Source organism: Oculina patagonica, chromosome 8, assembly GCF_052425735.1.
Source record: "Oculina patagonica isolate OP01 chromosome 8, crgOcupat, whole genome shotgun sequence".
NCBI classification, from domain to species: Eukaryota; Metazoa; Cnidaria; class Anthozoa; order Scleractinia; family Oculinidae; genus Oculina; species Oculina patagonica.
Window position 1 is genome coordinate 4,807,491 of NC_135765.1, and position 13,243 is coordinate 4,820,733.

Consider the following 13,243-nt stretch of genomic DNA (forward strand, 5'->3'; position numbering starts at 1 on the left):
AATCATGAAAATATTTGGAATTTCGCGCATCACGAATAATAACCAAAATGTTATCTCGTTCACGCAAAAATCAAGGCGATCCCTGTTAAGATTGTTACGCTCAGAAGATGAGATCATGCAAGCGACTAAGGGTTGGAATATTAACAAGTCAATCATTCGTCACGAAAGTATAAAAGCTTAAATCACGTTTCACGTAAAAAAGTATAGGTGACCCTCTTAGTAGCTTCTGAGTGCAACTAACTGATCAAAGCCGTATTTATTCTCGTAGCATTTTATTCTGTATTGGAGTTATCAAAACGTTTCCAAAGTTAAAAGTTTTGATAACTCCAATAACAGAGTTAGGTGCTGCGAGGATAAATACAACCTTGATTATTAAGTTGCACTCACTCCAGTAGCCATTAAGTCTACTAACATTGTAATCACCTCGATACGGGAGTTAAGTCCCGCAGGGTAAATAAATAAAATACAGAGATATTGCCGACTGACGACTTTAAGATTATTGTTTAATTAAACATGTAATGCACAGAGAAAACACAGTCATGTTCAGGTGCAAAACAGACTTGATGTAAAAATCAGTACTGCTAGCGGCACTATTCTGTAGCTGGTTCTGTGTCGTTCAGGCAAAAGAATTCACCTTATTCGGTTGATCGTGTCTACCGGGCTCGTCCTCAAGGTAAACATAATATTCCTTTTAAAATAGGAAATTTTGACCTATAAATAATAATATTCTGCCTTTCCGACGATGTAAGCCACAATATATTAGGTATTTTTTCTGATGTAAAAAAATTACTTCAAATTGAAGGAAAACTTAAAATAATACTTTTCTTAGCAAGATAAACACAAAACTGAGAAGTAATGGCAAAGGTCCAAGAATGGTTTGGACATAGGAAGATTAGGACGAATTATAAACGGCAAACTTGAAAAAAGTTGGCCGAACTTTTCCAGTTCCTTCAACGCCTTGACGGTTAGTTTGTCACAGTTCTTTTAGGAAAGATGGCTGTGAGCGCTCAGTGCAGACATTCTGTGACGTCCTCGCATAACTTAGTACCATCACCAATTAATCTGTTCTAAATTCAAACTACAAAATTTGTAAAGCAGTTAAATTTTCTTCTTCGTCCTCTCCTCACCCAGTGTCTATTTCATTGCTAGGCGTGCGGCGTAATTTATTGTGAGTTGAGACGAACAGTTTGGTTTTGTTTTCGACTCAACGTAAATTTGCTAGCTGAGAACCATTGCTATTTCGCTATTTTTTTTCTTACCACACAGAGTTTTAACATTGCATTATCAGTAGCTTTTACCGAGAACCATTTTTTGAAATAATTGTTTTGCGTGTCACTGTTCCTTCACATAACATGTTTATTTACAAATACTGAACGAGTACTTAAAAAATCCAAACTGTATAGAAATGCGTTTCTAACCTTCGGCAGCAATTATACACAACTTGTTCACACAAAAATTTAACTGAAACAAAATGCACGAAGCTACAACAGGCAGTTACAAATGAAGAAAGCACCGACAAAGTTGCAGGGGACTGAACTGGCTTAAGAGTATAAACATTCCCGCCTTCACTCCTTGTAAGAGACAGGTGTCTGGATTCTTCCAAGACAATGCCCTAAAACAGTAAACATGCACTTAATTTTTTCTAAATATTTGTACAATGAATGCACCGTAGTTGTGAACAGTGTAAGTAGCCAATATCCCTCACTTTACATTTATAATTACTACTGTCTATAATGTTAAGTCATCCTTTTTGTCAAAGTGATATAAGTGAAAATGGGAGACCCCGTCATCTGGTTCTTGTGCTAACCGTCTTTAAAGCATCCAGAAGTTTAAAACTAGAACGAAACAGTAAAAAAATCATTTAACATTATTGATTAACGTGAATGATGTTTGAGTAACTAACAATTCGAGTAAAATATTTTATTTTTTTTACCATCTTTAAGTGCACGGTAATTATAAACAGTGTGTGTAGCCGATAATATCCCACTTTTAATTACTTACAAGAATAATTACTACTGTCTTTAATGTTTAGGTTTCCTTTTTTCCAAAGTGATATAGATAAAAGTAGGAGACTCCGTCATCTGGTTCAAATTTGTATTCTCCAAAGCTTCAAGAAGTTTAAAATTGGAAAGAAAAAGAAAAAATATAAACATTATTGCTTAATGTGAAAAATATTCTTGTAAATAACAAGTAGAGTAAAATATTTTTACTTATTCAACTATGTATACAAGGTAAAATATTTATAACATCTTTTAGTGCGCCGTAATTATCAACAGTGTGTGTGTGTAGCCCATATCATCCCACTTTTAATTACTTACATGTATAATTGCTAAGTTTTTAATGATATAAATGAAAGTGGGAGACTCTGCCATCCAGTTCTTGTTCTAACCGCCAAATGTGTATGCTCCAAACTACAAGAAGCTTATAACTAGAACCAAATAGTCAAATTTCCACTTTAACATTATTGCTTCAAGCGCAGAATATCGAGAAAATAGTTTTACGAAGCAAAATATTTATAAAATATTTATACCAAGAAAATTTGTTATGCCATCTTTTAGCACAGCGTAAACAGTTAAAGTAGCTATATATCATCCCAATTTTTATTACTGACATGGATGAATTATTAATGTTTTAATGTTTAGTCGTCTTGTTTCGTAAATGCATAATATAAATGAAAGTGGGAGACCCTTCTATGCTCTAAAACTACAAAACGTTTACAACTGGAACGAAATAGTCCAAATTTCTAACTAAACATCTTTGCGTGAGGTGCTTTATATTCAAATAACTACAAAGTTAGGGGTGTCATCGCTGTTTATCTTTCACGTAAGTAACAGTAAACCAACTTAAACTAGAAAAATAGAAAGGATTTGTATTTAACAGACTTGAAGAAAATCTATATCGCAGAAAAGGTGTTTCAGGGGTTCATGTATTATTTTACCTTCTTCGTTCGGATGAGCGATTTCAGTTGAGCGATTTCAGTTGTTTCACCTAGGAGATTCTGGCTAGGCGAATTTTGATAAAGGCAGCAGCGATATATGTCCCAGTAATAAATAACTTGTATGGAAGTTGAATAACTTGAATATGCCTGGGGGTATATTCAGAAGTACCTTGAATATACCCAATAATTCGTTACAATATCATCTTTCAGAAACATTGCTATTGGAATGTTTCAATTCATATTTTGAGGGAGCAGAAAAAGAAATAGGCGAAAGCAAGAAGTGAAATATAACAATAGCTAACAATTGATGTTCTGTACCGGTTTTTAGGGACAGCTTAATAATTATACGTTTCATGATAAACGCACGCATTTTCAATCGACACTGGTGCAAAACCGCGCCAATCATGCGGAAAAAAATATAGACAAATGTATGGGAAATTAAAAACGTAACTGAATGCTTTCTAGCCCAGCTGCATCCTTCAAACTCGGCGAATAAAAACTTTTGCCTAGTATCTTAACTTTACAATTCATAAGTCGACCAGAATTCAATCTTTTTAACGATTTTTGTCGTTGGATTCCCATACAAACACTGTAATTTCTACCCGATTTGCCTACTCATCAAGATGGCGTCAAAAACCGTGATAAGGCCTTTTACCCGTAAAATTACGCGCTGTAAAGGAGTGTCTGTTAAGGGACTATTCGCACAAATAAAAATGACAGGTACATGAAAAATTTTATCATAACACTGCCAGAAAACCAATGTATTGTAAATGGGCCAATTATGCATAACATATTTTGTTCTCTGAGTGAGTTCAACCTACAATAGGACTGCCAAAAGTGCTCTACAATTTTAGTTTTAGTAGCCTAAAATCACCTAGTGTCCCCTAAAGTCGTCTAAAATGGCTTAAAGTCGCCCAAACCTACGGCGAATTAAGGTCCCAAGGAAGGCTTACTCGGTGTACGAATACACATCAAATTGCTCGCATTATCACGATTTAAGAGGCCGTCTTTCTTAAAAACACCCACTCAAATTCGCGTCAAAAAATAATTTTGCCTGAAACTCTGGCAACTGGAAGGCTTAACCGAGGCTAAAACTTAAACAGATTTGGTTTGATTCAAAATGATTTTCTGGCCGCGTTAGAAGCCATTAAATATTTTGCCCTTTTGGGCCCGCCGCAACGTCTGAAAAATTAGAAAAATAGGCATTTTTCGAGCCGCTGTCAAATATTTCATTCGCATCGAACACTAACAATTTTTATATCAATTTGCTCATAAACATTTCTAGTTTGCTAAAAAAAAATATCAATTTCTACCTCTATTTACCTGGAAATGCGAAATCAAGGATATAATGACCACTACCGATTGGCATTGAACGGAGTTTGAAAAATGGCCTTGATTTAGAAGCGAATATTTCAATTTTGGGACCTAGCTGATAACTCTACTCTACACCGCCGAAAAGTGTAGTTCATTATCTGCTAAAATATGCAAAATCACATTATTGCTTAGTGTGAAAAATATTCTAGTAAATAACAAGTAGAGTAATTTTTTCACTAATTAAAATATGTATACAAGGTAAAATATTTATAACATCTTTATGTGCACCGTAATTATAAACAGTGTGTGAAGCCCATATCATCCTACTTTTAATTACTTACATGTATAATTACTAAGTCTTTAATGATATAAATGAAAGTTGGAGACTCTGCCATCCAGTTCTTGTACTAACCGCCAAATGTGTATGCTCCTAAAAACCAGCTACTATAAGAAGCTTACAGCTAGAACCAAATAGTCAAATTTCCACTAAAACATTATTGCTTCAAGTGCAGAATATCGCGTAAAATATCTTTTACTTTGTAAAAAATATTTATACTAAGTAAAATATTAATAACATTTTAACGTAGGAATCAGTTATCATCCCACTTTTAATTAACTCTTTAGCTACAAGAAGCTTACAACTAAAACTAAATACTCAACATTTCTACTTAAACATCATTGTTTTAAGTGAAGAATATCGAGTAAAATATTTACGAAGTAAAAACATATTTAAAATATTTTGCTAAGTAACATTTTTATAACATCTTTAATTACAGTGTGAACAGTAAAAGTAGCCATGCATACATGCATAAATTATTAATGTCTTGAATGTTAGGTCCTCCTGTTTACAAAATGATAATATAAATGAAAGTGAGAGACCCTGCTGTCCGGTTTTTGTCCTAATCGCCAAATTTGTACGCTTAACCTACAAGAAGTTTACAACTGGAACGAAATAGTTAAATGTTCTACTCGGCTGAACATCTTTACTCAGGGTGCAGGATATTCAAATAACTTCCAAGTTAGTTGGTGTATTTTAATGATTTGAGGAAAATTTTTATTACCTGCGTTATCACTATAGCCAATTATATCGGAAAAAAAGGTGTTTGAACGATTCATATTTTTTCTCTTTCCTTGGATGACCGTAAGATGAATCTTCAGTTGTTTCACCTGGGAAATTCCAAACCAAATTCGCGCACAAGCTAGGGAAATTTTGATAAAGGCAGCAGCAATGTATGTCCCAGTAATAAATATATTTCTTGGAGTAGCAATAGGAAACAAATAACTCCAATAATAAAAAGATGGCATTTAAAATGGCCGAAGATCTTCAGAAATACAGATTCGATGGACATATCATACACTAATCAGTAACATAACTTTTATTCTGTAGAAGATGCCGGTTATTGCCATTCTGTTATTGGTGTCTGTAATGTTCCGCAACATCTCCAGCCAGCAATGTGGAATTGACACTTTCCCCATCTATCAAATGATGCTTAGAGGCCACACCTTTAAGACGTTCAAGTCAAAAATGAATAAAATTAGGTGTGACTATAAATGTATAAGAAATTCCTAAGAGACACGAATAAAAAGTAAAAAATGTCATGATGACGTAATAAGGTATATATTTGCACGCAATCGGAAAGCACCTGGAGGAACATGGCCTATCGAAGGCTGAGAAACAATTCTCTGTTTTAAAAAAAATGCAGATCAAAGTTTGATTGTTTAATATTTGAGATGTTGTTCATTAGGGAATTGAACCCTTAGCTAAATACTCAGAAAGACTCTTCTCGCGCCAAACTCTTTACGTGACTGCGTGCGAATTCCTTATTACGTCATCATGACATTTTTTACTTTTTATTCGTGTCTCTTAGGAATTTCTTATACATGTAAATTTATAGTCGTACCTAATTTTATTCATTTTTGAAATTGATAATGACGTTAATCGAACGTTGAAAGGTCGTCGTCTTTTTTAATTTTTTTTGTCATAGTGAGGATAAATTCTCAACAGGATTTGCTTGTCTAAATTTTTTTTGTTTTATTTTTTTTTTTGTCTATTTTTTTATACTTATGATTAATTGGTAATAGGACTTCGTGTCGTTCAATTCTGTCTATAATTATCTCTACCCTAAAATATTCGACAAAAAACACATTTTTTGCAATATCTGCATAAAGCAAGGAGACAGTGACAGTGAGTGGAATATTGTGGACACTGTCATTTTGTTTTAATTAAACAAAATAATGTTCGTGTGGCTGTGTTCAAGGCGATGTGGCAAAACAGTTGTGATAAGATACAATAATTCCACCTACTAATGTCCTTTCGTTGTCATAATATTTGTTGTTAAGAATTTGTTTATAAAAAGGCTACAAAAATAATTTAAGTTCTAAAAACCAAAACGTTTTCCACACTATGGTCATCATAGTGATAAGTGGTGGAAATTTACATATTCAGCTTGGTTTTGTTCATTAGGTTATTTCCGAGGGGAACAGTTTGGTGATGTAACAATGTTCTTATTCGTTTAATCCTGGTTCTCATATGATCGCCCCGATCGTTTCTATCGCATCGATCGTTTGCAAAAACTGAGACGACCGTAAGCGATCGAAGCGATTAGAAGCGATCGCGGGTTATCATATGAGACCCCCTATTTTCGTTCCGATAGCCTGGTATGAGCGAAGACCAACGAAAAACAATTATTTTAGTCCTAGATCCAACACAATGGCAGCCTTCAATGAAAAAGCAAAACTCGTGGCCTCATTTCTTCTTAGATATTGTTGTTTTACGGCGAAGAAGGGAAGAATAAGAGAAGGATAGATCACGGACGATTGCTAACGTCTGCAGCGATTGGGATAACCTGCAGAACTAGCCTGCGTAGCTGGCGCAAAGGGAAAAATAAACCGCGGTTTATGTGTTCTTCGCGCTCCGCTCTCGACTTCGTGCTGGCTGTGTCGCGCTTCACGCGACCCGCAAAATAAACCGCCCGTTCTGCAGGCTATCTCAATCACCGCAGACGTTAGCGATCGTTCGTGTAACGTTCGCTTCGTGTAACGTTCGCATATAATCGCCCCAATCGCCGCAAGGAAACCTTTTTGACAGAGGCGATAGAAACGATCGGGGCGATTACATGAGAACCAGCCTTTGGGGTTGGTATTTCGCATGCAATCATTTCTTCGAAAAGCAGTTTTCTCGGTACACGCGATGTTCCATGTGAATAAGTGGGCAGGATTTTTTGCGAGGTGAGGGACTGGGTCAGAGTTCTGATTCTTGTTCTCGTGTTCTCTTTCGCACTGCGAAATTTCGTTTGTTTCTCCAATGCAGGTTTCGCCATACGTGCACACGATCGGCACGATAGATGACATTTGATTTGCACCAGTGTTTGCCATTAAATGATAAAAATAAAACGCCCATCCGTAAAAGTGTGATCTTCGAGGAACAAGTAACGTCCAGAGAATGATATCAGTGCATATTTTTGAAGCCAAATGCATGGTGGTTATTGTGTTTGCTATCATATCCTTGAAATATATTTACGCAACTCATTTTAGGAGACCTTTTTCAAAGGTTTTAAACGTCAAAGTAATTCTAAGTTATTGGATGAGATGCGAATTAAATACATTCGGATGTAAACACAAAACTAAGATTTCACCTTTCTATAACAACTCAAAAGGGCCTCAAGAGTCCTCATGGACCCGATGAGGATAAATAGTACTAAGAAGTATAACAACTCAAAAAAATTGAAAACCAAAACAGCAACCCAACAACGACAACAATACCAACAGCAGCACACGTTTGCAGGTGTGTATATATACAACGCTATTTCAAAAAGAACGTTTCTTTTCTCACTAAACAGAAAGATTTCTTATACATGTTGTCAAAATAATTCAAAGTATTTAATTTTTAATTAAGTGGCCTACGACCTGGTTTCAAAGATTTAAAACGTTCATATATTGTGCCAACTGTTTATCTAGTTTGTATTTTCTTTAAATTAGCTGGTTCTTCTAGAAAACTGAGATGGGGACTCTCCTTTGGTTAACGTTCATCGTGTTGGCTCACTTGCCGAAACAACACCTCGTCTGTGCCGATAAAATTTGTCAAAACTTTAAGTTTTTCATTGACCAGGACCTTGTTGAAGACCACGCCCTGGAGGGTCACGTGATTAGAAATTCAACAGTGGACCGAGTCACGCAGTGTCACATAATGTGCAAAGACGACTGTCGCTGTCTCTCTATGAACTACATACATAACACTCAGAAAGATAACTGCCAGCTTAACGAGGTTAATAAAAAGATGAAGCCTGCTGCACTGAAATACAAAGCGGGAGCAAAATATTACGATCTGGTGCGGGAGTACAGCATTGTAAGTACAGTCGTTTGAAGTCCGGTTTGTAATAACATTTTTATACCTTGTAAAAACAAATTGAATGTACATATTTATTTTTCCGTTGGATATGAGATGGTACAACATATAGTAGTAAGAGTAGAATTATTGTTTTATTGAAACATCCAAGTAATTGCATTATTTGAGCTTTCCGGTTGTTTTCGTCGCTTAAAACTACCATATTTGTGGTCCATGAGTTCAAATACCATTGCCTGTAGTCCAGTCTCTGAACTCTCTCTTCCGCGCGCCCTATATGGGGGTTGAACCCAGGCGCGCAAAGAGAGAGTCCAGGATAACTTGCATGCGCATGCGCTAGTTTTCCCCCCAAAATTGGGGGAAAAAACATATTTGGCAGCACTTTTGAAAACGCGCGCGCACAGCTGACGAGATCAACTACGCGACCGTGTTCTAAAGCAGGGACACCGGAATAACTTTAAAAAAGCCAAGCTTTCCAGTCAATGTGTTCTAAAAGCTATCGGCCAAAACACAAATCGCTATCCGTCAACTATTCCCAGTATTTTGTAGCTGTTTATTGAATTAGTTTTGGATGCAATTTAGCAAAGAATTTTTTTTTCTTGCATTTATTCGCGCGCTTGGTCGCCTAGTGGAATTCGTCATTTGAGCGAGCATTTTTAACCTAGCGCGCGCATCCTAAGCAAGTGACGCCACACTCCTCGCTTCTGATTGGTTGTTTTCGTCGCTTTAAACTACCATATTTGTGGTCCATGAGTTCAAATACCATTGCCTGTAGTCCAGTCTCTGAACTCTCTCTTCCGCGCGCCCTATATGGGGGTTGAACCCAGGCGCGCAAAGAGAGAGTCCAGGATAACTTGCATGCGCATGCGCTAGTTTTCCCCCCAAAATTGGGGGAAAAAACATATTTGGCAGCACTTTTGAAAACGCGCGCGCACAGCTGACGAGATCAACTACGCGACCGTGTTCTAAAGCAGGGACACCGGAATAACTTTAAAAAAGCCAAGCTTTCCAGTCAATGTGTTCTAAACGCTATCGGCCAAAACACAAATCGCTATCCGTCAACTATTCCCAGTATTTTGTAGCTGTTTATTGAATTAGTTTTGGATGCAATTTCTTGCATTTATTCGCGCGCTTGGTCGCCTAGTGGAATTCGTCATTTGAGCGAGCATTTTTAACCTAGCGCGCGCGTCCTATAAAGCAAGTGACGCCACACTCCTCGCTTCTGATTGGTTCGTTGTGAGCATGCACATGCAAGTTATCCTGGACTCCCTCTTCGCGCTCCTGGGTTGAGCCCCTATAAAGGGCGCGTGTAAGAGAGAGTTCAGGAACTGGACTACATTACCTGTTAACCAATCAAAACTCAGGAGTTGCAATATACCATGGATTCAGTGAGCCAATCAGAAAGCTAGCAATGCATCATCTCATATCCAACGCGCGCTCATGGAATAATTGATAAATATCATTGTTTATAGCATGGTAGACGCTTCTCCCAAGGAATTGATCGCTGTGTCAACAGATGCTGTCAGGACAATCCATGTCTTCATGGGGGGACTTGTGAGGAGATTTGTGACCCCACCACTGTGAGGTTCAACTGCACATGTCCTGCTGGTTATACCGGTCAGCGGTGTGAGAAAATAAAGCCGTATCCTCGTAACTGCAAGGATCTGGCGACAAATGGCGCAAAGATTTCTGGGAAGTTTGACGTGTACGATTCGCAGAAGAAGCCTTTTCAAGTCTACTGTGACTTTTATTCTGAGCCTGGTTATGTTTGGACGCTAATACAGTCCTATTCTTTGGCGAACAACAACCAGTTTAAGTATAAGAGATTTGGTGTTGACTTTCCGGTTAATGAAGAGGTAGCAGCAATAAACTGGGGCGCCTATCGGTTGTCTTTGCCCCATATGCAGTCACTTGCCAATGCATCAACTTATCTCAGAGCCACTTGCAACTTCCCGGATGAGGGCCTCGTCTTTACCGACTACGCACGCGCAAAATTGGCAGGCCACGATCTGTTTGGCGTATGGCAAGCACAGTGCCGCACTTATGAGGTCATAAACATCCGGGATATTGAATGTAAAGAATGCACCGCAGGCACGTGGCAAAAAGGTGAGATGTGGCATATTAACAGTGAATTGAGTGCAAGTGCTGGATGTCAGTTTAATGGACAGGCAGGAGCAGTTCGATATGAACAAAATTTCGGATTTTATGATCATGTAAATGTGAACTTTCGATGCACTTCCAGTCAAACTTCCACCACACAACACTGGATTGGTAATATGAAATGAAAAAATCAACAAAAAAAGCTTTGCTGTACATATAAATATTCGCATCCCCTCCTTTCGTTATTCTTGGATTAGGTAGCTGTATGCTGCTGCGCTGTATGCTGCTTATTTGAAATTCTGCCATGAATATCGAAAAATTCTTTAATTAGGGGTTTGTTGTACAAGATAATATTTCGCAGAATAGTTTTTGCTTCCCGGTGTGTGCGTTATAAATCTGGGCACATTTTTTTTTCTCCTTCCTCTGCAAACAACAACGTTAAATGACCAAAATTCGTCAAATGTAGCCATGACGGTGATGTTTGTAGTTGACCACTGCTTTAACATGTTGAACTGTAATGATGCTCTGACCCTGGTAGATGCACTGCAATAATGTTAAGTAAAATATTTCAGATTTTTGATTGACATTTACGTCAGTATCGTATTAATGGTTCCAAAGTTTTCTTTTGCTTGCACTGATTGTGAATGTTGTATCGAGTTGCAGGGTCCCAAAATCTGTATTTGTCAACGCACGAGTTTTCTGCGTCGTGTATTTACCAAGACGCACTTGATGTTAGAAGTTATTCGTAACAGTTTTGTTTTAGAAGGTATAAATTCGAATATTTAACGAATAAAATTTAATTACACAGTTTCTGTGTTATGTTTTCAATGTTTTCCAGCTCCTCAGGTCGATTTGAAACGATCTCGGTAAGTTACTGCTTTGCGAAGATTTCTTAGCGTGCGTATATTGAGTTATGCATACACGCGGAAAGTTTGGAGAGCACGAGAGATGCGTAAGAGTTGCTCGAGGAGTAGCCAAGAGCAACTCAGTCTAGCTTCTTGAATGTTTTCCAAACTTCCCAAGTGAATCTATAACTCGATATACGCACAGCTAAAAGCATGAACCAATTTTTATAAGAAAGCCGCTACGAAGTTGTGCACGAAAACAGGTTTTCAAAACGTCAGTCACCAACAACAGTTTTCGCGTCTCGGATTGTTTGCTGTTGTATGCTAACGACTATGTAATTATATTAACTTGTTTTCGGCAGGTTGAACAGACGTAAAAAAAAACAACAACAGAGAAATGGTTTCCATTAAATATTGCCACAGAAAAAGTTGTGGACTTTTTAGTTGCTGTTGAATACCTGTCTACTAGAATTGGCTGCAGCTCTTGTTCGGATAAATTTGGGAAGCGCGCCTGTTCTGGTTCGTTTTCGTTGCTCTTGCTTGCTGTCATGCTGGCTTAAAGGACTAACAGGTCAACGCCAAGAGGAAAATTTAAAAGTTCTTTACTAGTTTCTGCCGTTTTGTTGCTGTTAAGACTATCGGAAAGTAAGCAACGTGAACTCGCAGTTATAAAACTCGACGGAGCAAAAATGCAACTGCACACGTCATCTTGCTGATGGTACGCCCGGCCGATACCATGGTCGCTGAACAGGAATTAGATAGGGACAGCACACGCGCTATGTTATAAATATGTTTGAAGTTGAATTATACATTCGAATAATTGTATTGTTAATTTAGTGTTAGTGTTTACCTCTAACATCTTACAAAGAGAGCCGACAGGGTCAAAGCCAACAAGCCCTTTTTAAGGCCCCGGCAAACGAGGAAAAATTAATATTGTTGCGGAAACATTGTTTCCCAAAATTGATTTCTTGGCGCCCAAACAGAGAAAATTTGCAACGGAAGCAAAACGTTTCTGAAAAGTTCAGAAAACATTATTGGCTTCAGCAACAAATGTCGCGGGCGCGCAAGTGGGAATCAACAAGGAAATATACATAATTTGAAAAATAACTTAGAGGAGAAAACACAATTAAAATAAACATAATAAATGATATCCTTGTTAAAATTCGATTATTCTAAACCAAGTACTATTTTTTTTAAAAAAGCTCCATTGTTTAATATCACTTCGTTTTCAAGAATCGAATTTTAACCCTATTCAGACAGGGCTTTTCAGAGGGGGCGGGGGGCGGATTCCACACTCCCTCGGTAACTTCCAGAATATTTGAACAATCACAATGAAACTTATATTATATATAGTATGTCCAAAAATCTATCTTTTGATATACGTCCCGGCCGTGGGATGACGACGTCACATCACGTGACAATTACATCGTGATGTTAAAACAGCCGCCATGTTGGATTTTAAAATTTTTCCAAAACGTCAGAAAACCGTTGTCTGTTTTTCAAAAGACAGCGAAAAGTAAACTGAAGCGCCCGGCCCACTTCTAAATTCCAATAATTATTTCACTGTCACGTACTAACAGTAAATTCAGCAAATTTAATAAAACCAGTTATCTTTTGTGTACAAACACAGTGACAAATAAACATAAATTATATATCAACACAAACATGATCATTGGAACCTGCTCTTGCCGTCTTGGTGCGACA

The 13,243-nt window shown here is 37.4% G+C and overlaps 2 protein-coding genes across 5 annotated transcripts in view; one reads left to right on the forward strand and one right to left on the reverse strand.

The window, feature by feature from the left end:
- The window catches only part of LOC144664117 (uncharacterized), an 85,136-nt gene that overhangs the window by 15,628 nt on the left and 56,265 nt on the right, over window positions 1-13,243 (reverse strand). The gene's annotated exons all lie outside the window — the stretch shown is intronic.
- On the forward strand, window positions 332-11,494 carry LOC144662766 (uncharacterized). 4 transcript variants are annotated; one of them, XM_078523662.1, is made up of 4 exons: window positions 332-673; window positions 6,947-8,036; window positions 8,231-8,597; window positions 10,067-11,494. In XM_078523662.1, the coding sequence occupies exons 3-4, from the start codon at window positions 8,253-8,255 to the stop codon at window positions 10,877-10,879; spliced, it is 1,158 nt and encodes a 385-aa protein (XP_078379788.1). In that variant the 5' UTR covers window positions 332-673; window positions 6,947-8,036; window positions 8,231-8,252; the 3' UTR covers window positions 10,880-11,494. The 4 variants fall into 4 exon arrangements, with proteins under 4 accessions (XP_078379788.1, XP_078379786.1, XP_078379785.1 ...); XM_078523660.1 differs by having other exon boundaries at window positions 6,947-8,597; XM_078523659.1 differs by lacking the exon at window positions 6,947-8,036.

Coding starts and splice junctions, on each gene's coding strand:
- LOC144662766 (XM_078523660.1), top strand. CDS start 8,253: ATGGGGACTCTCCTTTGGTTAACGTTCATCGTGTTGGCTCACTTGCCG. Junction 8,598..10,066: donor TGGTGCGGGAGTACAGCATT/GTAAGTACAGTC, acceptor CATTGTTTATAG/CATGGTAGACGCTTCTCCCA.